This window comes from Heteronotia binoei, chromosome 2, assembly GCF_032191835.1.
Source record: "Heteronotia binoei isolate CCM8104 ecotype False Entrance Well chromosome 2, APGP_CSIRO_Hbin_v1, whole genome shotgun sequence".
In the NCBI taxonomy this organism is placed as follows: domain Eukaryota; kingdom Metazoa; phylum Chordata; class Lepidosauria; order Squamata; family Gekkonidae; genus Heteronotia; species Heteronotia binoei.
In genome coordinates, this window is record NC_083224.1 from 133,992,080 (window position 1) to 134,016,603 (window position 24,524).

Sequence of the window (24,524 nt, forward strand, 5' to 3'; positions counted from 1 at the left end):
CGCGTGTAAACAGGAGCTAGATCGTGCGATTCGGAGTCATTCCTCCTCCTCTTCCCCCCACCCTCTTCCTCGGCGTCTTTTCAGCAGCCACCCACTCCCACCCAGCAGCTCCCAGCTTGACTGGCAGTGCGCGGGCTGGGTGGGGAGGCTGGAGGCAGCTCAAGAGAGGAGGGGAAGGCGCTGGTTCTGCCCGTTCACTCCGATCGCTTTTTCCCTGCGGGAGTGATCGGGTTTGCAAGGACAAGGCAAGGAGGGTGGCGAGAGGAGCAGGAGGAGGAGGGAGGGAGGAAGAAAGGAAGGAAGGGGGGGCTCCTAATCGGAGAAGAAGCACCAGCCAGCAGCACCGGCCGCGCCATCGGCCTTTCTCCGCCAGGCGGCATGAGCACCTGCGACGTCAAGGAGTATCTGGCCAGGAAGGAGATTCCGCAGCTCTTCGAGGTAAAAGCTCCCCTCGCTCGCCAGCCGACAAAGCCCAGAGGAGCCGCCCAGTTCTCGGTCCCTCCCCGGCTGGAGCAAGTTTGCAGCCCCAAAGTCAGGGGATCCGGCCGGAGGGGAGAAGGGAGCGGTCCCGGGAGCCAGCGAGGGCTGGAAAGGGAGAAGGGCGAGGCTGGGGTCAGGTGGGGACGGGACGGCAACTGCCCCTGCGCTGCACTGGGGTCGCCTGCGCCCGACCTCTCCAAGTCTCCCACCGGCCATAGGGACGTTTTGGATTATTGCCCCGTTCTCCGGGCTCCGAGCAAAAGATGCTTGCCTTGGCCGTCCAAGACGTTGGCTAGCTGGACAACCTTGAAGCCCTTAACGCTTGCCTCTGCTGGCAGAGCGGGGAATTGGGGGCGCGGCGGGCGCCAACCAGCTTTCTCGAAGTACCAAAAGCAGTGGGCTTCCTTCCCTCGTCGCCTGCTTTCTCTCTCCCACCTCACCTGAGCGGCGAGCGTCCTCCCGCCTCGCGTTCCGTGGGGCTGCAGCTTTACCCACGTTGCACTGGAGCGTTTAGACCTCGGGGGGCTAGGGATGTGCACGGAATCGCCCATGGCACGTAAGAGGGTGATCGGAAAACCCTGCACATCTCGCTCCCATCCACCCCCGGGCTGGGACGAGACGTCTCACACTGCTCTCTCTCTTATTTTGTGCCGGAGTGGAGGTCGGTGACCGTCGCTCTGCCAGGGGTGTTAAAAAGATTCTTGTCTGAATGAAAAATGCCAACCGTAGAAATTCAGTTCAGTCTTTATTTCCTTTGACTTGGCATGTTTCCGATCAGAAGTCTGTTTCCATGGTCAGGTTAGAAAACAGGTATTCGTCTTTTCCCACGTAGCATTTTGTCATTTACATTACATTCTTCTCTTAGGGGAGCCAAGCTTTAATTTGGGGTAACTGGCTGCAAAGACATATATGGGATGAGGACAGCAATTCTGATTCATGGAGAAGTTTAAATGGATTAATCATAGCTAGGAGCACTTTTGCTTGGTGGGTGGCAAGAATTATTCAGACAAATGCAATCAAATTTTTGGCATTGGATCCTGTGTAATAAGAAGATCCTTTGGAATATGTTTTCAGAAAACACATTATAAATTATTTCAAGGTGTTTATAAATTTGTGACACATATTTAAAATGCTATTTAATGACACTGCAATCTGTAATTCTACTTGTTGCCCTAGTAAGTTCTGTAACAGGTTGCAGCGACTCTTATTTTGGAGTGGGGCTTGAGGCAAGGGGTCCACACTAGAGCTTTCAATGAGTGCGCTGGAGAATTGCTGCAAAAATAGGAGGGAATGTACCATGGTTACTCAGATTCTGGTTCAATAGAACCCACATTTTCCTGTGTGTATATCTGCATATGCTTTGACTATATTTGTTTATTTTGCAAATATTTATTTTTCTAATAATTACTGACAGCTTTAACCCTTGAATACTCTGCTCAGCCACCATCTTCTTTGTCAGTTGATTCAGCAGGCTTTCACCACACACTTTTAAGACTATTTTCAAAGCTGTAAAGACTAGAAACTTTTAGGGTTGACACAGAAAACTTGGGTAATCATAACTTGTGAAGATTCTCAGCACAGCTTTAATCACAAATGCAAAGGCATTTAGGTTGGTGATGGCGCTTACACATGAGGTGTTTCTTATGCACTTCCTGCATTGACACTCAAAGACGTTGTCATGGCTATTAGGATGACTCACCTTCCCCTTTTATTTTCCTTCATGCATGCGCTATAGTACAATATCTACATACAGATAGTATCTCAACAGCTGTCTTATAGCTTTCTCTTCCCATTCCTTTCCAGGCAATTGGGACAAAAATTAGTCACACTTTCCCCATTATATCCCTGCAACAAAAATGGCTGGATATTTTTTGTTTTTTAAAGAATGAAAACTGGAAATTCAGAGGAAGAGGAACTATAATTTGAAATGCAGCTAGATAAGTGGCACTTCAGTATTATAGCATAATAGTAATTACCAGTTGTTTTAAACCTACAGAAGTAGGAAAAAATGTTGAGAAGATGATAAGGGGATAATGGTGGGGAAAATGATGCTGAAGCAAAAAGGACTTTTGCAGCAAGAAACATGCACTTGGACTGTGTTCTTTCCAGATTAAAACAAATTTGGAAAAGAGTATATTAAGAATTAGGAAACCCTGGAAAGAGGACAATTAAAGTATTATATTGTATGCATGCTAAACAAAAAACCAAAAGCGCTTTAGTTCAGAAACAGTTCAGATTCCCCTGCAGAAGATTATAAATGCTTCCCTGTTATCAGGGACATGTCTGGAGGCTTTGAAGGAGGCGGTGGTTCGCCTTCTCCTGAAGAAACCATCTTTGGATCCTACGGTCCTTACTAACTACCACCCAGTATCAAATCTACTGTTCCTGGGCAATGTAGTGGAGAAGGCGGTGGCAATGCAGCTCCCGGCTTTCTTGGAGGAAACTGACGTCCTGGACCCCTTCTAGTCCAGCTTTCGCCCTGGCCATGAGACAGAGACTGCGCTGGTCACCTTAGTAGATGATCTCCAGAGGCATCTGGATCGTGGTGGTTCAGCACTGCTAATACTGTTGGATCTGTCAGCAGCATTCAATATGGTCGACAATTAGGTGTTGGCCCACCATCTTGCCAACACAGGGATTCAGGAATTAGCCTTACAGTGGCTGACTTCTTCATGGTTGGGAACAGAGGGTGGCTCTCAGGGGGGAATTGTCCCAATTGAGGCTATCAACAGAGGTGAAGAGCCTGGGGGTGCTCCTGTATGCCTCTTTATCTATGGAGGCACAGGTCACTGCCACTGCAAGGGCCACCTTTTTCCATCTGAGGTGGACCCGGCAGTTGGTTCCCATGATTCATGCAATGGTCACCTCCCCATTAGACTATTGTAACTCTCTCTACGTGGGGCTTCCCTTGACCCTGCTCTGGAAACTCCAGTGGGTGCAGAATGCAGCAGTCTAGTTGTTCGCATCGATGCCTCATGGGCACAGAGGCATCCGAACTGCACTGGCTACCTCTCGAGTACTGGATCTGATTCAAGGTGTTGGTTCTTACCTTCAAGACCCTTTACAGTCAGGGGCCTGCATATCTTCAGGACCGCCTTTCCCCATATGAACCCCCCAGGCTCTGAGGTCTGCTGCTCAACATCTCCTCATAGTCCCTGGTCCTAAGGATGCCTGCCTGGCTTCAATGAGGGCCAGGGTCTTTTCGGTTTGGGTCCCTACCTGGTGGAATGAGCTCCCGCTGGAGATCCGGGCCCTACGGGACTTATCAAGGTTTTACAGGGCTTGTAAGATGGAGCTCTTCCACTAGGCTTGTAAATAATCCAGTGGGTGTCCTTAAAAGTCATCACTTCCCCTAGCATTTCACCATTATAGTGTTATGTTATGGTGTTAGCCATCAGCCGCATGCTGTTTACCGCCTATGTCTGTAGGATTGTTTACTGTGCTGCTTCTGTTTTGTACTGTCTGTTTTTATTATATTATTTTAACTCTGTTGTTTTATTGTTGTAAGCCGGCTTGAGCCCGCTTGTGAGATAAGGCGGAATATAAATCTAAAAATTAAATTAAAATTAAATTAAAGCAAAGAAAGACTTCCATATAGAAATATCTGGGATGACATCATACACTGGCATAACCTCTTCCTTCTCATAACTGATATACCGTAGTCTATTAACAGGCAAACAATGCTTATGTTTTATGTGGTCATGGAATACACATATAGGAACATATGTGATGCCTTATACTGAAGCAGATCCTTGTTCCATTCCATTGAAGTCAGTATTGTCTACTCATACTGGCAGTGGCTCTCCTGGGTCTCAGGCTGAGGCCTTTCACATAGCATATATGTTTGTAAAACTTACTAGAACTGTCATAAACCCCTGGCATCCTAATTTGTCGTTGTCTCTGCAACGAGCTTGTACAACATAGCTGGAAAAGTTAGGTTTCTTGATGGGGTTAGCAGAGAAATTGAAATAGTAATTGTTGGAAGAAGTTAAAACATGTTAGTTTGTTTACTCAGAGCTGGATTAACAATTAGGCTATGTAGGCACTGGCCTATGGGCCTTCATGCTTTTAGGGGCCCCGGGCCAGCTTTCCCCCCATTTTTCCCCTGCTTGCAGCCTTCCTAGCCTGCATGAACAGCCAGCAACTGAGCTACTCTTTGCCCGATTTGCCTGATGCAGCTGCTGCTGGCGTCCTCGCCAAGTTTGCCTCTCTCTGCCTCTCCCCCACAGCTTTGTCAAAGGGACTTTTGAGAGGGTTCCTGCAGCCTGCAGTGGTGTGGGGGTGGGTGCTCAGACTCTGAAATAATTTGCAAGTGGGCCCCCAAGATTTTGACCACCTGTGGGGCTCCACAGGGTTTAATACGGCACTGTGTTTACTAGTTCTTCCTGAATAACATTGTTGCTGAACTCAAATTAGCAGAAAGTTTTCGTCTAGTTGGAATTTTTAGATAATAGTGGTGTGTTTCTGTTCTGGCTGTTGCTCCTTTTCTTTTGGTTTGGTTGTTGCTAACAGTATTTATATTTCAATTGATGTATAGTTTAATTATTACTACAAGCCACCCTGATTGCTTTTGTAGAAAAGAACAATATAAAGAATAAATGTTATATACTGTATTGTGCTCCTACTAAAGCAGAGTCTGAGTTATATGTTACAAGGGGGGGTCACAAGACTCACAGGGGGAATCCCATCTCCTTCATTGCTGAGCCCACTGGACTCCAGGCCCCACCATCTGCCTTTGAGTCTGGCTGCAGTGGTGGCAGTGTCTGGAAGCTGATTCAAGCCTGCCACTGCCAGCCCCAGAGCAACTGCTGGCATCTGCTGCCAGACCCAGAACAGCTCTCAGCAGCTGCTGCGGGGCCCAGAGAATTAAGATAAGCGTATTGTCTGTGCCTACATACAAAATGCTCTCTTATTTGGGATGGAATTTAAACCCCATATACTTTTTTAAAATTTGAGATTTTTCTGCATGATGCGCTATAGTTATTGCAACAGTTAGTGTATTAACATTTTGTTTGTTCAAATAAGTAAAGATTTTGAACTTTACATTTTAATGCTTCAGTGAACCTTTCTGTATTAGGGTTTGTAGAATCTTTCGGGATCAAGTGCCGTGTTCTACTGGAGAAAGTTTTCCTTCCAGACGTTTCGTTCTCAGCTGCGGAGAACAACCTCAGTGGTGTTGCAGCCGGAGCAGGCACTCAGACCTTCTTGGCTGCTGTGCATTGAGTGGGGCCAGGGCTGCTGGAGAGCTGCTATTTCTAGGCTGGAGGGGGTGTGATGAAAGGGCAATTGGTTTGTGGATGTGCCCATTGTTTGGTGGGGCTTCCTGGAAGGGTAGTGATAAGGAAACTGGCTGTTGAATGTGACCATTGTTCTGTGTTAATTGCTGGGAGGGTTGGAAGGGGTTTGAAGATAAGGAAGATGGTTGTTGACTGTGCTGATTGTTCTGTGGACAGTGTCTCTTGTGTTCGGTGAGATGGGTGTTGATACTGCGTTGGGTAGTGCCAATGTAGACTGCACCACAGGAGCAGGGTATTTTGTAGTCGCTTGTTTCAGCCAGAAAAATCAGCTGTAGATGAACATGCACTTCAAGAAGGAGACCACGTCATCCACTTTGAAAGAACTGAAGTCCTTTCTACGGTCTCACATTATCATACCCGCCTGAACAGAGAAGCTATTGAGATTTACAAACACCAGCACAATTTTAACAGAAAGGAAGAAGGCATTTTCATCCATCAATCTTGGTACCCAGCTCGGCAAAACATCCTACAGACTATAAATTGCAGAAAGTCTCAGAACAACCAGCAAAAATAGGGACAACTATAGCTGTTCCCCACTACTTTGGAATTCGACCTGTTTGATCAACATAAGTAAAAAAAGATGCCAGAAACTGTGCCCACCAATTTACATTCTCTTTAAGCACCTCAGCTGGTATGCCGTCTATACCTGGGGCTTTCCTATTTTTCAGTTGCATTATATGGGCTTTTATTTCTTGCGTACTAACTGGTGGCCACTGAGGGAGGTTCTCTATGCTGTCTGAAAAAGGGGGTTGAACATTGTCATCATATAAATTCTGAAAGAAAGCAGTCCATGTTTCCACTGGGATATACGTGTCCAGGGGAAAGGTCGTCTTAAATCCCCCAATCTTTGTTAGTTTCCAAAAAAGTGTGTTTTAGTTTAACAGCCTGTATCAGTTCCTCCCATAGGTGCCTAGTATGTTCTTTCTTCTTCCTTTGAATAATGTCTTTATAGGTTTTTTTATGTCTCACTAGGGAATTTTGTGTCTCTATCCTTTTTTCTATGCTACTTCTCATCGCAAGGTAATACAAACGATTTAGTTCTTTTTTTGCTTGAACACATTCAGAATCAAACCAAGGTTTGGTTTTCCTATGATGCTGATGTAATCTATTCCCTATTGGTACTGTCATAATAGAGTAAATCTCCTGAATTATATCTTGGAAAACTATTAGTGCGTCTTGGTTTTTCTCTAAAGCTGTAAACACTGACACATGCTTCAGCAAATTTTCTGGAGTTAAGATTTCTTTCACTTTTTTATCCAGTTCCCCACCCCACTGTACTCTTCTCCCCCTGATTCCTATCCTTGTTGTATAACGTGCCTCTTTTTGGTTAGTATTTAATGGGAGCGCTATCTGCAGACATAGAGGTAGATGGTCACCCTCCAAGTATGGGAATACTTGGAAATTTTTAATCAGAGGTAATAGAGAATTGCATACCAGCATATAATCAATAGTGCTCATTCTATTCCCAGACATAAAAGTGTATTTGCCTGGATAATCACCATAGAATGTCCCATTTAAAATATGAAGCTCTCTTCTACCTGCTAATTTAGCTAAACATAGGCCAGCAAAGTTTGCCTTAGAATCTTTAGAATTTCGTGTGAAGGGGAGTCCATTCTGGCCTTGCTCCTGCTCATCTAGTAGGGAATTATATTTGTTTAATAAAAAGGCATCATTCATTCCCATACGGGCATTAAAATCCCCTGCCACTAAAATTTGAGCTTCCGGATGTTCCAGGGCAAGATTTATTATAAATTGGTCTAGTAATGCCCAATTTTCTTCTATAAATGACTGTTTTGTTAGAGGAGGGAAGTATACATTTATGATAATCAGGCTTCCCCTGTCCCATCTCACCAATAGAGCCATAGCTAAATGGGACAGCGAGGGTTTCAACACGCATTGAACCTTAAGGGCATTAGAAATGAAGATACCCAGGCTTCCCCTTAACCTCCCTGGGCCCTTTTCTGGAACTGCCGGTAAATTATAGGAGGAATAACCATCCAACCAAAGAGTTTCTGCCATCCACGTTTCCTGCAATATAATAATATCAAAATCTCTCTGAAAAAAAGGAACCTCTATGTACGAATGGATACATCTTAGCCATCCTGCCACATTCCATGACAAAATTTCAATAGGTTTGTTAGTGATCCCCATCAAGGACAGTCATGAGCGTTTTCCTCCATCTGGAGCATGGGTGACATCTCTTATTTCACATATTTCGGGATCATCAGCTGCAACAATCAAGTTGGAATTGTTGCTGCTTTGCTGCTCTGCCCTTCCTGCCACATCCAGATGCCTGTTCTAGGGTCTTGATGCTCTGTGGCCTCCTGGCTCCTCCTAGCCTTGCAGTGTTCTGCTGGGGGCTGGGAGGGGCATTAGGCTCGCTGCTGGCAGGGCCTGGGCAGAACTGGCAGGGCCAGAGCCCTCCTTCCAGGGGGGGTCTGACTCAGCCAAGAAGAATGAAACTGTCTGAACTCAGTGATTAGAAGCAGCCCAAGAAGCAGATTTGCATGGTGGCCAGGGATGAGAGGTGTTGTTCTTAGGGAAAGTAATTTGCATGGATATATATGCCATACTTTTTCCTAGAATAGCTCAATCCATATATTCTCTGAGCATCTTGGATTGTTTCAAAGGGCAACCCATTCACGGGAATAAAAAGGCTTTTCCTGTTTTGTGGACTGGGGTGTGGGTGGAGGCCTGTGATAGTGTATTCATATGTTATCACAGACTTCTATTTTCAACTTTTGGGGAGGGCATTAAGGAACCCTATAACATGTTGTAAGATCATGCTAATCCCCCATCTCACCCCCCCCCCCCATTTTTTAAAATAATGGTAAAACATATTATAAAATTACAAAATCCCTTGAAAACCAGAAGCTCAAAAATGACTGCAAAGGAATGCTGTGCTTTAGTAAGTCACACTACATTTATTCAGTCTTGCATACTAAATGGTTATGTTGTACACACATCTTAACTTGAATGATAATATGGGTTTCATTAGATATATAATTATAGTTAGTTTTCCATTTACGTGGTCTGCAGTAGACTACAAATCATTTTCGGGTATTCTGTTTCAGAGTTTTATTAATGGATTAATGTGCCACAAACCTGATGATCCGATAGAATACCTGGAAGGATGTTTACAGAAAGTGAAGGAATTGGGAGGAGCGGAAAAAGTGAAATGGGACACTTTTGTCAGTCCAGAAAAAAGGACTCTGCCTCCACTTAATGGCAGCCAGTCAAGAAGGTCATTCTTCAGGAATGGTAAGATATTTTTATATTACTATTCCATGGCTCACATCAGATAAGTAGCTGAGGAGATGATTTCAGTTGGATGGTAATGCCACATTCAGTTTAATAGCCTATTGCAGGGGACCCCAACCCCCGGGCTGTGGACCGGTAGCGGTCCATAGACTGTTAGCAACTGGGCCATAAGTTGTATAATTATTTCATTATGTTACAATGTAGTAATAGTAATAATAATAAGACAACATTGGATTTATATCCTGCCCTCCACTCTGAATTTCAGAGTTTCAGAGTGGCTCACAATCTCAGAGTTTCAGAGTGGCTCTCACAAACCCCTGTGGGGCTGAGAGAGCTCTCCCAGTAGCTGCCCTTTCAAGGGCAGCTCTGTAAGACCTATGGTAACCCAAGGCCATTCCAGCAGCTGCAAGTGGAGGAGTGGGAAATCAAACCCAGTTCTTCCAGATAAGAGTCTGCACACTTCACCACCACACCGATCTAATAGAAATAAAGTGCACAATAGTATCACCCCAAAACCATCACCTCCCACCACCAAGTCCATGGAAAAATTGTCTTCCACAAAACTGGTCCCTGGTTCCAAAAAGATAGGGGACTGCTGATCTAGTGTATCAATGACATGTGGCAAAATCATGTTCTGGGGCTTCTGTCAGATGTGTCACAGCAATTAACAACTACTAATCATGACAAAAAAAGTAATCTGTGTGATGGTTTCATAGATCAGTTTTGTTGGAATTTATCTAAGAAGAAAAGATCTCTAGCAAAAGATTAGTTTTTCTCCCTTGTAGGGAACAATCCATGCATCTTCAATGGACTAATACTGAGTAGTGTATAAAATTTACTCTTTCTGAAGTTTACGTGAGCACCATAAATAACAGCATATTTAGTATAGCTAAAATGCAGAAATATCATATTGCCTAGTCATTATATATAATAGCTGGGTTTGCACAGTTGATAATCTTCGAATATAATTATATGGACTAGTTAGAATTCAACTAGTATTTAAACAATATAAAAAAGCTAGCTGAGATAACATACAAAGTCCAGGGCTGATATGGAGTACTGGGCAAAAATTAGGGTTGCTAAGTCCAATTCAAGAAATATCTGGGGACTTTGGGGGTGGAGCCAGGAGACATTGGGGGTGGAGCCAGGAAACATTGGGGGTGGAGCCAGAAGACATTGGGGGCGGAGCCAGGAACAAGGGTGTGACAAGCATAATTGAATTCCAAGGGAGTTCTAGCCATCACATTTAAAGGGACAGCACACCTTTTAAAATGTCTTCCTTCCATAGAAAATAATGAAGAATAGGGGCACCTTCTTTTGGGGCTCATAGAATTGGACCCCCTGGTCCAATCGTTTTGAAACTTGGGGGGTACTTTGGGGAGAGGCACTAGAGACTATACTGAAAATTTGGTGCCTCTACCTCAAAAAACAGCTCCCCCAAAGCCCCCAAAACCTCCAGATCAATTTCTCATTATATCCTATGAGAATTGATCTCCACATAGGGAATAATGAAGAGCTCAGCAGACGTTTCCCTCCCCCACCCCCACCCCATTTCTGGTGACTCTGAAGCGACAAATTGGCATCTCTACTCACAAGTTGCTGCCAGCTTCTTCAAAATAACACAGACACACCATCCCAAGAGGAAGCCTTTCAATAGGAGACTGAAGCTTCCAAAGGCATATGGTCCTCTGGGGGGCGGGGCTTCCCCCCTCCGGCCAGCTGACTGGGGGCGGAAAGGAGTCTGGGAAAGCGGAAGAACCCCCGCTGGGACCTGGGAATTGGCAAGCCTAGCAAAAATACTTAACTATGGTTAAGTCTCCATAAAGTTACAAATGTCTTCATAAAGTTACACTTGGTGTAATTTCCTGGTATATTTACCCTTAGCAGTTACTACATTTCATGCTTTTATGACTCATAGGCTGACTGGATTTTAATATCTACAATCCATCAGGAATAAAACTGTGGTAGGCCAGAAAACCAGTAGTTGGCACAAATCCAAGGAGATGGGTGGGAAGGAGCAGGCAGAAATTCACCTGTTGGAGAGGGGGCTTACTCCCGTTGGCTGGGTCTGGCTGGGAACACCGACAGCAGGGAGAGTATGGTTCATTTATGTGAGAGCTGTCAAGAGAGAAGGGATACTACTGGAATTAAGAGGTAGACTGAGCACCGGCAGCAAGGGCAGGGTATTGAGAGGTGCTGAGGAGTAGCACTGGACTGAGTGAGCCAATATTAAGCCCAGCATGAAGGAATCTCTGGGTCCAAGGCAGAGGCATCAGAAAGCAGGAGTGAAACAACTCTTGTTGGAGAACTTATACTGAGATGCCTGGAGAATAAAGTCATTGTTATTGCTCTTGAACCTGGAGTCAGCATCTTGATTAGGTAAGGATGGGGGATGGAAGTATTCCCCACACCCAACTTGTTGACAGCCTCCATTCACACTAGTTCTTGCTAGCCTCCCTGCCCCTGTGCAGTGATGTACCACAAGGATTCTGTCATGATTTTTCTTGCAAATAAATGTAGAAAACTTACCAGCAACCAAATTTTTAAAAAAATCATCCTACGTCATTCAGCAGTTTGAAGTTTTCTTTACTACTCTCAAAGACCAGCAAAATCAGATATACAAAATCAAACCATTAGACATATCAAGAAGAAATACCAGCAAAACAGTTCTAAAAGTCTAAAAGTATTTATAAACAATGAAAAAACTAATAAAAATGCAAAGCCAGAACATACGATGCCCTAAACCAGCACTGTACCTTGGTAGACTCTGGCAGCTGTACAGAACCTTACAACTGCATCCAAGGTTCCCAACTCAAGGTCAGCTAGAAGAAAGGAGGTGTACCATTCTCTGATCTTCCTGGAATTTTATGAAGGATAGGCTGTGTTGTGTACATAAACTAATGTCATAACTTTGGAATGGGGTGCCTGCCTGGCTCATTGGAGCCTTTAGGCCTGAGCTTGGGGACTCAGGAACAATGGGCAGTAGGATCCAAATCCTCGCTGCCCTGCTTCAATCGCAGACCCCCCTGCAGGTTTGAATGATCCAATGGCATGCTGGCACGGGAACCTGAAAAAAAAAATATAGAGAGAGAGAGAGAGAGAGTTGGTCCTGTTGTCCCATCTCCCAGTTATGAGTGCAGCCCTATTCCATGCTATGATCACTACTACCTTATCTTTTCCTTGCATTGAACCCACTATATTATAGGCTGAACAAAAGTGTATTTGATGTCATTGGGCAGCACAGCAATACATTTCCAATTGTTTCAACTTTCTCAGTGGCAGAGGGGAATAAATGCTTGTGAAATGGAAATGGAACATTACGATACCTCCCTTCTAATAAGGCAGATGAGAATGCATTAAAATGAGTCAGAATAAAAGCTCTTCTATGTTTGGGGATCAGTAGATCAGATAGATAATTTGACAGTTCCAATTTCTTAAGGTGATGGTATTTTTGTAGTGGAACTTAAGTGGTGTTGGAGTATTCCAGACTCTTTGCTTAATTTCTGATGTAGCTTTTGAGTACCCATAGGTTATTAAACTGCTGGTAGACTATCCAATGGATTGTAATTTATCTGAGAGGGACCTTTTCCATTTTGACTGAAAGGTGTCTATTAATGTCAGAGGTGCCAGACCTGCAGGAGAAAAAAAATAAGCTTTAACTAGTAATCAATCCTGTGTTTTCATGCACAAGCTTCCAGAAAGATTAAGCCCACTTCTAGACACAAAACTGCGTTAGGATCACAATGAGGGACTGGCAGTATGGCTATCAGGAATTTAGTCTGCATGACTTCAAGAGCACTGCAATTAGTATATGTGCATAGCTGAGATCCATACAACAACTAGGAAATGGCCACAAATAGCTGAAGGAACATGCTGGCCATCTCTCGTGTAATTTTTTTTTTTTTTTTCTCAGAGCAGAGACACTTCTCTGGGCATTCCCAACCACATTCTTGATTTGAGTGTGCCAAGACTTAAAAGAATGAAAAGCTACACCTATTTAAAACATGTCAGTTGCTCAGTAATATTCCCATTAATCAACCACCTGTGCTTAGAACTAATAAACACAGTTATTTTCGATTGTCTGTAATTAATTGTTATGTGTTCATTATTACAATATGCTTCAAGAGCTCTCAACATATATTTTAAACCAATACAAGTACAAGACAGCAGGATGGCATATTAGCATAAAGTAAAACTGAGAGTGGTTTAGAGGACAATGAAAGGGGATGAAAACAAGGGTTAGACAAACTGCTAACCCAGGGGTGTCAAACTCATTTGTTAGGCGGGCTAGATCTGACAAAAATGGGACTTTGTGGGGCCGAGCCATGCATGTCCTAAAATGTAATGCCAGAGAGAGATGTACAGTTTATAAAGGACGCAGGCAACAAAAATAAAGATATTATGTTTAACTTAATATACTAACATGGTTACAACTCTTGCAAAATTTTGTTTAAAATGGAAAGGTAGGGAAATAGTGGGATTTTGCAATGCAATTTTAAAAATGAAACATCAAGGAAAAGCACAAGGATTACACAGCAGAAAACTAAAAAAAAAATGCTCTCAACTTGGGAAAACATGAAACAGCAAGGCAAGGCATTGCAAGCTTCCTCCCCACCCCCAGTCTACTCAGATTAGCAATGGCTCTCCAGTGTGATATCACCCTTTGGCAGTGGGTTCCCAGGTTAGAGTATTCACTAGGCACTAGTTCTCACTCCATTTGAGAAGAGACAAAGCTGACTCGAAGCATCCATGCTTGATTTGAAATGACACAACTCCAGGAAGTTTCAGCCAGCCATAGGAATGCTGGGAAGTAAAACCTCTCAAATGAAACAAAGTTACAAGGAAAACATGGAGAGGTTTTCCCATTCCAGTCTGCTCTGCCTATAGGCCTGAGTGGGAAATCCATTCCACATTTTCATTGCAGCTTTCAAGTTTCGTCTATATAAATGTCTTCTAAGTGCCCATACATTTATAAAGTTTAACAATGTAACTAAAGTTTCTATCCAGATAACATTTTACTCAGTTAATGAGACTGTAATTTTGTCTTATCTTGAAGTCTATTTTTGAAAGTAGAAATGCTAGAGAATTTTCAAAAAGCCATCAATTAACAAGCATACCAGACAAATTTCATGACAGAAGAATGTCATTTCAAATGTTGACACACAATGACAACATAAAGAACTTAAAATCTTTTGCATGTTGTCTTCGTTCTTTCATAGTGTATTCCTAAACAGTTATCCCCATATAAACCTATTTAATTCAGCTAATTTAGAAGGGTGCAACAGTGCTTAGGAATGCACTATTAATCTTTGTTTTTTCCTTTGACAGAACAGTGGGAGAGCTGACAAGATATCAGGAGAAAGATGCTCAGGCATATGGGAGGCATGCAGGTTGGGAGGGGACTTCAATACCAGGAAAGTTGGTAGAAACCATTATCAAAGACAGAATGAGTAAGCACACTGATGAACACGGGTTATTGAGGAAGACTCAGCATGGGTTCTGTAAGGGAAGATCTTGCCTCACTAACCTATTGCATTTCTTTGAGGGGGTGAACAAACATGTGGACAAAGGAGACCCAATAGATGTTGTTTACCTTGACTTCCAGAAAGGTTTTGATAAAGTTCCTCATCAAAGGCTCCTTAGAAAGCTCGAGAGTCATGGAGTAAAAGGACAGGTCCTCTTGTGGATCAAAAACTGGCTAAATAATAGGAAGCAGAGAGTGAGTATAAATGGGCAGTCTTCGCAGTGGAGGACGGTAAGCAGTGGGGTGTCGCAGGGCTCAGTACTGGGTCCCATGCTCTTTAACTTGTTCATAAATGATTTGGAGTTGGGAGTGAGCAGTGAAGTGGCCAAGTTTGCAGATGACACTAAATTGTTCAAGGTAGTGAGAACCAGAGAGGATTGTGAGGCACTCCAAAGGTTCAGGCTGGGTGAGTGGGCATCAACATGGCAGATGAGGTTCAGTGTGGCCAAGTGCAAAGTAATGCACATTGGGGCCAAGAATCCCAGCTACAAATACAAGATGATGGGGTGTGAACTGGCAGAGACTGACCAATAGAGAGATCTTGGGATCGTGGTAGATAACTCACTGCAAATGTCAAGATAGTGTGCGATTGCAATAAAAAAAGGCCAACACCATGCTGGGAATTATTAGGAAGGGAATTGAAAACAAATCAGCCAGTAGTATCATAATGCCCCTGTATAAATTGATGGTGCGGTCTCATTTGGAATACTGTGTGCAATTCTGGTCACCGCACCTCAAAAAGGATATTATAGCATTGGAAAAAGTCCAGAAAAGGACAACTAAAATGATTTAAGGGTTGGAACACTTTATCTATGAAGAAAGGTTAAAACTCTTAGGGCTCTTTAGCTTGGAGAAATGTTGACTGCGGGGTGACATGATAGAGGTTTACAAGATTATGCATGGGATAGAGAAAGTAGAGAAAGAAGTACTTTTCTCCCTTTCTCACAATACAAGAACTCGTGGGCATTCGATGAAATTGCTGAGCAGTCAGGTTAAAATGGATAAAAGGAAGTACTTCTTCACCCAAAGGGTGATTAACATGTGGAATTCACTGCCACAGGAGGTGGTGGCGGCTACAAGTATAGCCAGCTTCAAGAGGGGGTTAGATAAAAATATGGAGCAGAGGTCCATCAGTGGCTATTAGCCACAGCGTGTGTATATGTATGTGTGTGTGTATATATATATATATTTTTTTTTTTTGCCACTGTGTGACACAGAGTGTTGGACTGGATGGGCCATTGGCCTGATCCAACATGGCTTCTCTTATGTTCTTGGTGATGTTCTATGTTCTATGGGGCCTTGGTGATGGTTAGAAGACAGAAGGGCAGTGGGTACTCTCTGCCCAGAGCCTCTCAAAACATGAAAGCAGCCCTGTTCCTCTTTCCTGCTAGTGATCTATAAGAAAATTGCCTGGTTTGTAGTTGCAGTCCATACTTGTGAATTATCCTTCACTTGGCTTCTAAATTTACACAACACAACAAAGTTCGCAGCCAAATATCTGCTTGGTTATTTCAAACAACATGTAATTTTTCATTTTCTCTAGTATTTGATCTTTCTTCTGCCCATTGTCTCTCAATTAGTCTTCTCACTTCATAATACACCTTCTGATGCTCTATTCTTCCTGTCATTAATGAGAACCTCACCCTCTCTCTAGTCCCACCATAATTTCCTTTGTGGCCACTCCTCTTAGCCTATTGTCTTTTTTGGCTCCTGTTTTCCTAAGCCCATTCTTCTTCTTTCTCTCTTTCTGCCCTGCTTCTCTTTAGGATTTAAATATAGAGATTGTATTTAGCTTAACCTGAGTTTGTTCAAAGTGCAACATAACATCTTCCTGAAGCTAGAGGTGCCAACTCAGGTTTGGGCATTTTGGGGAGCTCTGGAGGCAGTATCTGTAGACGGCAGGGTTTGGGGATGTGATGCCAAACATAGAAGTTCCTCTCCATAGCCTGGAGATCAGCAATAAATCTGGGAGAACTTCAGACTCTATCTGGAGATTGGTCACCCTACCTGAAACTAGCTCAGCTTTTTCCTAGATCTTAAAACTGATTGGGACCAGTTTTATGGGGAAACATCAACCTTCTAGGACAGATTACATTTTCCAAAGCAACCAAAGAATCTTTAGTGGCATGCAGACATCATTAGATGCTATGCTATCGCTGCACTATACAATAATTTGCAGCTGGATTGGCTTGTCCAGACAGGACAATACTGCAATATCCAACAATGTGCAGATGTAGCCTGAATGACATTTATGGCAGCTCAACCAATCACTCATCCAGCTATACACCACCACTGCTAAGTTGCTTATTGAATTCCATTATATAAAAAACTTTAAATGTTTGTTCATAAAAAAGAAAGGCCCACAAAAGTATCAAATAAACAGTCATATATAAACAGGTCTGTAATGAACTTCATTACTGATAAATGTGAAAAGAGTTCTTGTTCAATATTTCTTTTCTTACCATTTTGTAGTGATGCCAGACAATCCCAACTTTCCTTATCGACGGTATGATCGACTCCCTCCAATCCACCAGTTCTCCATAGAAAGTGACACAGATCTCTCAGAAACAGCTGAACTCATTGAGGAGTATGATGTCTTTGACCCTACAAGACCTCGGCCTAAAATCATCCTTGTCATAGGTAGGAAGGCAAACATTCCTTAAGAAAATAACTAATCATGATTTTATTGGATTAATTATGTATGAATATAGAAAAATATAGAAAAAAGATTAAGTGCCAGAAATTGATATCAATGTATGTGATAACATTGGAACAGTTAAAAAGACATTCAAGTCAGTTTTAATGATAGTATATATTTAAAAACAGCAACAAACAAGGATGAGGGTCAGTAAGGGAACACGGATGGGGAAAACCATTGAATCTCCCCGAGACAAGAATTTCACAGTTTTGATGCCAGCAGGGCTTTTTTGATTGTGATTGTTCTTAGGATTGCATTAACAGACCGTACTGAAACATTATGAACAAACTCTAAAGTTCATTTATGATATCTAGTGCACTCATAGCATTAGATCACATTTACTGAAAAGAAAAAATGGGGAGAATAGGTAAACCATGCTAATATCCTTGGAGGAATGGAGGATACAAATCAAGCACCAGTCTAACTTGCTTGAATACAAGAATTGTATAAAATGTTTTATAGATGGTACTTAACACCTGCACATTTTCCTAGAATGTATCCTAATATGTTAGACAAATGTTGGAAATGTTTTAATCATGAAGGCACCTTTTACCATATGAAGTGGTTCTGTAAAAGTGTTAAATTTTGGACTAAGGTGCATTTACTTTTGCAAAAGATTTTAGCTGTATCAATACCATTCAAACCTGAACAATTCCTCTTGAACTGTATACCCGATCAGTATAATAGCAACCAAAGATATCTTGTGATCCACATTGTTACTGCTGCCAGAATTCTTTCAGCACAGGCATGGAAGAAGCAAGAAACTCCAGAACAGGAAGATCTACTTAAGAAAGTCTTGGACTGTGTTGAAATGGATAACTTGACCTCTGTGCTTAAAGATCACCTTGACAGAGATTATGTAGAAGCCTGGACTCCTTTTTATGACTGGATTAATCAGAACTATAGTTTCAGTACATAAGAAGACTCAATATTTACAATATAAAGACTGAGATATATGTTCACTATAGATTCTTTTGTTTAGTTTATACTCACAATATGTCTTTGAGACAGACTGCATATCGATTTCTCTCTTGTTTTGTTTTTGTTTTTGACTCTTTCCCATTCCCATTTTTTTATCATAGGAATAAATATTTGAAACAAACAAAAAAGAATACGAGCATCTGTTAACGTTAATAAAAATATTTTCAAGTTGAGTTTTTTACTATTCATTTAACTAACTAGGAATACTATGAAGGACAAAATGTAGTAGATAGCTTGAAACCACGAACACTGCTGAAACATACCATTGTAAACTGAACTACACTAGTCTAAACAGAACTGAGGGTGATCAGAGTTGAACTCAGAAAACTGACAGCACTAGTTTGGAACCAGTCACACATTTGACATTTTTGGCTTATTTATGTGATAGGCTGCTTTGGCATTTCAGTAATTGGTAACTGACTTTTGGCTTGCTCTGTTTTCAGCCTCCTTCCTGTTAGATGGAACTGAGCATTGTGCAGCTTCTGATGTTTCACCTCTCTTCTTATTATCAAATGGAATGAAAAATTAGCCAGCCTTTATAGCCTAAATGACCTGCAAGTTATAAAATTGCTCTCAAGGGAGCCAGTTGATTTTTTCCTACACTTTTCACTTTCAAGTTACTGCAGTTACAATGGACTACAGGTGACAAAGAGCTAGATTAAGTCTTTATCTTTATGAGACATCTATCCTTCCCAGTTCCTTTGCTGGATCCTTGAGTTCTATTCTATACAGCTAGTATTAGAGCATAGGATGTTGTTGGTGTTTGAACAACGTTGTTTTCTTACTTTTCAGGGAGATTTTGGCAGTCCAACACTGATGGTCCTTAATATGAGAACTTTTTGTTTGTTTTTCCTTATCTTTTCCTTATCTTTAATAGGTGGCCCAGGAAGTGGGAAGGGAACCCAGAGTTTGAAAATAGCAGAACGCTATGGATTTGAGTACATCTCTGTTGGTGAATTGTTAAGAAAGAAGATCCACAACACAAGCAGTAATAGAAAATGGAGCCTGATTGCTAAAATAATTACCACAGGAGAACTGGCTCCACAGGTAAGTCTATCTGTTTTTTGTTTTTGAGATTTTTTTACATATACTCTTAATGTGTGCAGTTAAAAAAATGTTGTGTTTTTTTTCAACAAACAAGGAAACAACAATTACTGAAATAAAGCAGAGATTAATGCAAATCCCTGATGAAGAAGGTATTGTTATCGATGGATTTCCAAGAGATGTGGCCCAGGCCCTTTCCTTTGAGGACCAAGTAAGAAATAGTGATTTTTAAAAAAGAATTCTTAGTTGTTTTGAATTTGTTCTGTTCTTCATGTTAAGAATCCAAACTCTTGAAAAACTGGCAGTACTGTATTAAGTGAAGTTACATCTTTCTGAGTCCTTTGAAGTCAATTGATTTATAAGGGTGTAACTCAGCTGTTTAGGATGCCACAGCAAATGTAGTTAATAACTAAGCAATCAATAGTCCTTTTAAAGCTTTGCAAAGACAAAATAGTTGGTGAAAAAAATTCTTTTGACATATATCTTGTAAATACAATTACTTTGTGGCTTTGAAAGCAGGTAGAGTTTGGTCATACAGTGAGCAATGATAGTATTTCCTTGCTTGTGTAAGAACATAAGAGAAGCCATGCTGGATCAGGCCATCCAGTCCAACACACTGTCACACAGTGGCCAAAAAAAACCCCCAGGTGCAGTGGAACCAGGACACTAGAAGCCCTCTCACTGTTGCCCCTCCTCAAGCACCAAGAATACATTTGCCCCAGACAGAGTACCATCTATACCTTGTGGCTAATAGCCACTGATGGACCTCTGCTCCATATGTTTTATGTTTTTCCAATCCCCTCTTGGAGCTGTGAACAAAAGGTTATTATTTCACTGCATTTTTTTTTGTTCATTAGAAAGAATGCAGTTCTATGCATAGATTTTTCAAAACTAAAGAGAAGCACCCTGCTGTTTGTTGCAAATTCCTAAAGAGAATGCAGAAAAAAACCCTCTCGGTGAAATATACAGCAAAATTTTGAACATCACAACTCTTTTTTCAAAAATAAAATAATAAGACAATAATTACAGCAAATGCAAAATTCCTAAGCAGACAATTCAATTAAACTATACATACCAAAGACTTGGAATAAGTCTGGTTGTTAGGAAAAATACAACAGACTCTAGAAATAAAGCCCCCCAACCCTTGCTGTCTTCCCACACACCCAATGTGGCTTTTTTCTGTAGGGGAACTGATCTGACTTCAGCTTTCCATCTCTTGCTCCCTTCCTGTAGCCTCTACCTAGGAAAAGTATAGTCTTTCTCCACAGTGTGGACCAAAGCAGCTTACATTATTCTCCTCTCTCCCTTTTGATCTGTACAACAACTCTGTGAGGTAGGTTTGGCTGAAAGTCTGTGACTGGACCGAAATCACAGTATGGACCAAAGCAGGAGAGAAGCAGGGTATAATGGCACAGAGTTCACCCTGCAAAGCATCCAGTTTCTCCAGGGGAAGTGATCTCTGCCATCAGGAAAGCAGCTGTAATTCTGTGTGATCTCCAGCCCTCACCTGGAGATTGACAACAATGGTTCCCCAGGAAGAAACGGCTGGTTTGAGGCTGGAGTGTCTGAGGTCCCACCCCTCCTCAAACTCCACCCTCTCCAGGCTCCATCCCTCAAATCCTATCTCCTTCCTTTTATCTGCCCCTCTGACTTCAGCTTTCCATCGCCTCCTCCCTCCCTGCAGCCTCTACCTAGGCTTCTCCTTCACAGTCCTTCTCCACAGTGTGTGTGTGGGGGGGGGGGGACCAAAGCAGCTTACATCATTCTCCTCTTCCCCCTTTGATCTGCACAACAACCCTGTGAGGTAGACTAGGCTGAAAGTCTGTGACTGGTCCAAAACCACTCAGTCAGCTTCCACAACAAGAACCTGGGTCTGGCAGACCCCACTCTGAAGCCCTAACTCCTATGCCACAGTCGCTGTCATAGGGGGGCTGCTGCTGAAACAACAGCAAGCAGCCAGGCCTAATTAACTCATGCCAGTCCGATGGCATTATGTCACCCAGAGGGTGCTTCAAGGCCTAGGGTAGGCAGCCTTCAGGTGGAACCTTAAGACCTTCTGATATCACAACTGAACTCGAGACAAAAGATCATTCTCTTCCTGGAGAAAACAACTGCTTTGGAGAGTGGACTCTATGGCATTATAGTCAGCTGAGGGCTCCCCCATCCCCAAACCCTGTCCTTCTCAAACTCCAGCACAAATTCTCCAGGAATTTCTCATCAACATGGCACTGGCATCCCTAGTCAGGATTGGCTCCAATGACTTCTCCCTCAAATGCCTTTAGGGTTACCTTTCAGACTAACACTGTCTCTATGATAATGTTGTTGGTCTTAAGCACAGGACTTTATTCTGTTTCTCTTTTGTTTTCCCTCCATCCCTCTCCCCCTCTCTGTATTCTGTCTGCTGCCACAGGACACCATTTCCCCCCTGTCTCTGGCCGTTTCCCTTCAAGAGCAGGAGAGGGAGGAGCCCTCAGTCAATCGAGGGAGGGCTTTCTCTGGCTGTTTCCCTCCTCCTCCCTCCCTCAACCAATTGAGGGAAGGGTTCCTTTCTCTCCCCTTCAAAGCAGTGGCTCAATCCTTTTCTGTCCTGGGGCTAGAGGGTGGGGGTTGCTCTCCATTGAGACTGAATGACAGGCAACTCGGCAAGTGGCTGGAGGGTGTGGGTGGGTGCTCTCCACTGAGCAACAGGCAACTCAGCCAATGGGAGAACAGGTTAACTGTGACCAGTCTATCTGGAGAATTATATTATAGGGAAGATGATGGCACCTTAACATATAAAGTAGTTTTCATTAGTCCTTTATGTTGTAGGACTTTTTTATGAAGTTTCTTGAGTAAAGACAATGGCTTTCTTGCCTGTAGAACAGATTTTTCTGCATTGTGTCCCTCTTTTCAAGGTTATTTCACACATGATTCTGACATTGCTTATTCCAGAATAGAGACTACCTCTGAAGTAAACCTTCAGTATTTTAGTTGCATAACAATTTTATTTATTTTAAAATATCCAGATGATTCAATCCATGTGATTGAAACCTATTTCACCTTCTGATAAAACACTGTAACAAAGTATAATGTTTTGTGAAAGCCACATTCAAAGGTTAAATTTCAAAAGTGGGATTTTCTGCAGTACTTTTCAAACAAATCATTTAGAGTGCTCCATAATCACTAAGAATGTTAATAACCATTTCTAAGTAGACATTCCTATGCAAATGTGTGTGCAAGATGGTAGTCTAATGAGGCAATTCCGTTTTGTTCTCTAATAAGGCATGGCTTTCTGAGGAGTTGAAACAATTAAATATCAGTAAATTCAACTCCATGACATCTGTTTTTCTTTGCCTTCTGCCTTTGAAGATGTCACTATGTCCTCTACCTTTCAAGATAACACTTTTTCTTTGTCTTCTGCCATTGAACATAAAACTATGTCTGTGTAAATATATGAATGCTATGTCTCTTCCAAGTACCTAAGAGACACTGTATATTCAAACAGACTTAGAGAGCAGTCCTAAGTAGATCTACTATGAATTCTATGACAGTCTATTCAGTGGGGCTTACTCCCAGTAAAGTGTCTTTAGGATTGCACTTAGTTACCTAATCTGGATTCCTGCTGAGGATCCAAGAATGCATACTGACAGTTATATAATTTAGATAAGTTACAACAGTATATTATAACAATCATAGGATTTAAAAAATGATAAAATATTGGGTTAGTTTCCTGACTCTTTCAGTAAATACTTAGGCATGAAGAGAGAATTTTAACCTTTGTCAATGATAAGTACAGAACTAGGGAACCTTATGTAATGAGAAAAAACATGCACCTATAGATATGTTCCTTGTGTGGAACTGAGCCTAAGTGTACTGAAATTTTTAATTTTGGTTTTTATGGTTTTAATGTATTTCATGTGTTTTATCTATGTTGTAAGCCATCTTGAGCTCTGAAGAGAAGAAAAGAGGCTAATAAATGTTTTAAATAAATAAAATAAATCAGTGGACATAGACGGGTGTAACTTTGATTAGGATTGCACTATACACTTGCCAGGACCTAGCATCTAAAACATTATGCTTTCCAAAGATATCCATCAACTAGTAGCTGAAGTAGATGGGCTAACTTTATTTATTATATTATTATTCAGTATATTATTCAGTTTTTGTTCTTCTTGCTCATTTTGTTCTTCTTGCTCATTCCTTTCCTATACTGTTACACGAATCATTTGGAACTAGTATATGTCTGTACATCATAACTAGCTTTAATTTTATTTTGAGACAGTAATAATCAGAAATCAAGCAATTTAAAAGACAGCACTTTTGTGGAGTAAATAGCAATAAGGTTACTTGGTAAAATGACAGATTCTGGAACTCGGGGACTAATAGAAACAAACACAAACTTCATTATTGGATTTTCTTGTCAGCAATTCCTACAGGCAACATTGTAATTGAAGACACTTGTGAAACCTCCAGCAGGAAGAAGAGACAGTCTTATCTCTGGATATACTCTTGTCTCCTAGTTCCACCTCCTAAGGACAAGCATGCTTGTTGAAACAGTGTAGCCTAAGGGTGTCAAGCTCATTTGTCATGAGGGCTGTATCTGACATAAATGAGACCTTGTCAGGCCAGGCCGTGTTGGGCCAGGTCATGTGTGCACCTATTTAAGATTAGGTAGCAGAGATATAAGCATTTTAAAGGACACAGACAAACACGATTTAAGATTTTTTAAAAAGCTTAAAACATGCTTAAAACATTAGCGCTTGTTGGTCTTAAAGGTGCTTTCTTTGTATTTCTCCCATGGGATCCAAGGAACTAGGCAAAGGAAGCTCTGTCTCTTTCCGTCCCTCCCCAGGGGACCAGGAGGCGGAGGAGCCTTAACCAATGGAGAAAACAGAGGTGCGTCGGGGCCTTAAGTGGCCGGGCATGCTGCCTTTATTGTTTAATGATAGAACGGGTCCTCCTCCTCAGATCTTACTTGTTCATCTGGGTGGTAATGATCTGGGGTTATTGAAGGGCAAGGCCTTAGTTTGGCAAGCCCGAGATGATTTCCAGCACATTCGGGAGCGATGGCCGGGGACCATCATTGTGTGGTCAGCCATGCTGCCCCGCCTGGTGTGGCGTTGTGCTTTGGACCCTGCAGCTATAGAGAGGGCCAGGTATAAGGCAAACAAGGAGATTAAAAAGGCGCTGGAAAGGGGGTTGGGCCACTTTTTGCCCCATCTGGACATTTCGGTGAAATGTCCTGACCGCTACAGAGGGG

At 42.2% G+C, this 24,524-nt stretch overlaps 1 protein-coding gene and 1 non-coding gene across 2 annotated transcripts in view; both read left to right on the forward strand.

The window, feature by feature from the left end:
* The first annotated feature begins 313 nt into the window (after window positions 1-313).
* AK5 (adenylate kinase 5) overlaps window positions 314-24,524 on the forward strand; it is a 199,252-nt gene continuing 175,041 nt past the window's right edge. Inside the window, exons 1-5 of the mRNA XM_060232045.1 lie at window positions 314-438; window positions 8,852-9,038; window positions 17,035-17,202; window positions 19,119-19,288; window positions 19,383-19,496. Of these exons, the coding sequence (XP_060088028.1) occupies window positions 379-438; window positions 8,852-9,038; window positions 17,035-17,202; window positions 19,119-19,288; window positions 19,383-19,496 (699 nt within the window). The 5' untranslated portion in view covers window positions 314-378. The remainder of the gene's footprint in view (window positions 439-8,851; window positions 9,039-17,034; window positions 17,203-19,118; window positions 19,289-19,382; window positions 19,497-24,524) is intronic.
* LOC132567890 (small nucleolar RNA SNORD17) lies at window positions 8,009-8,251 on the forward strand. Its single transcript, XR_009555155.1, has one exon. It is a non-coding gene; the product is annotated as a small nucleolar RNA SNORD17 (small nucleolar RNA).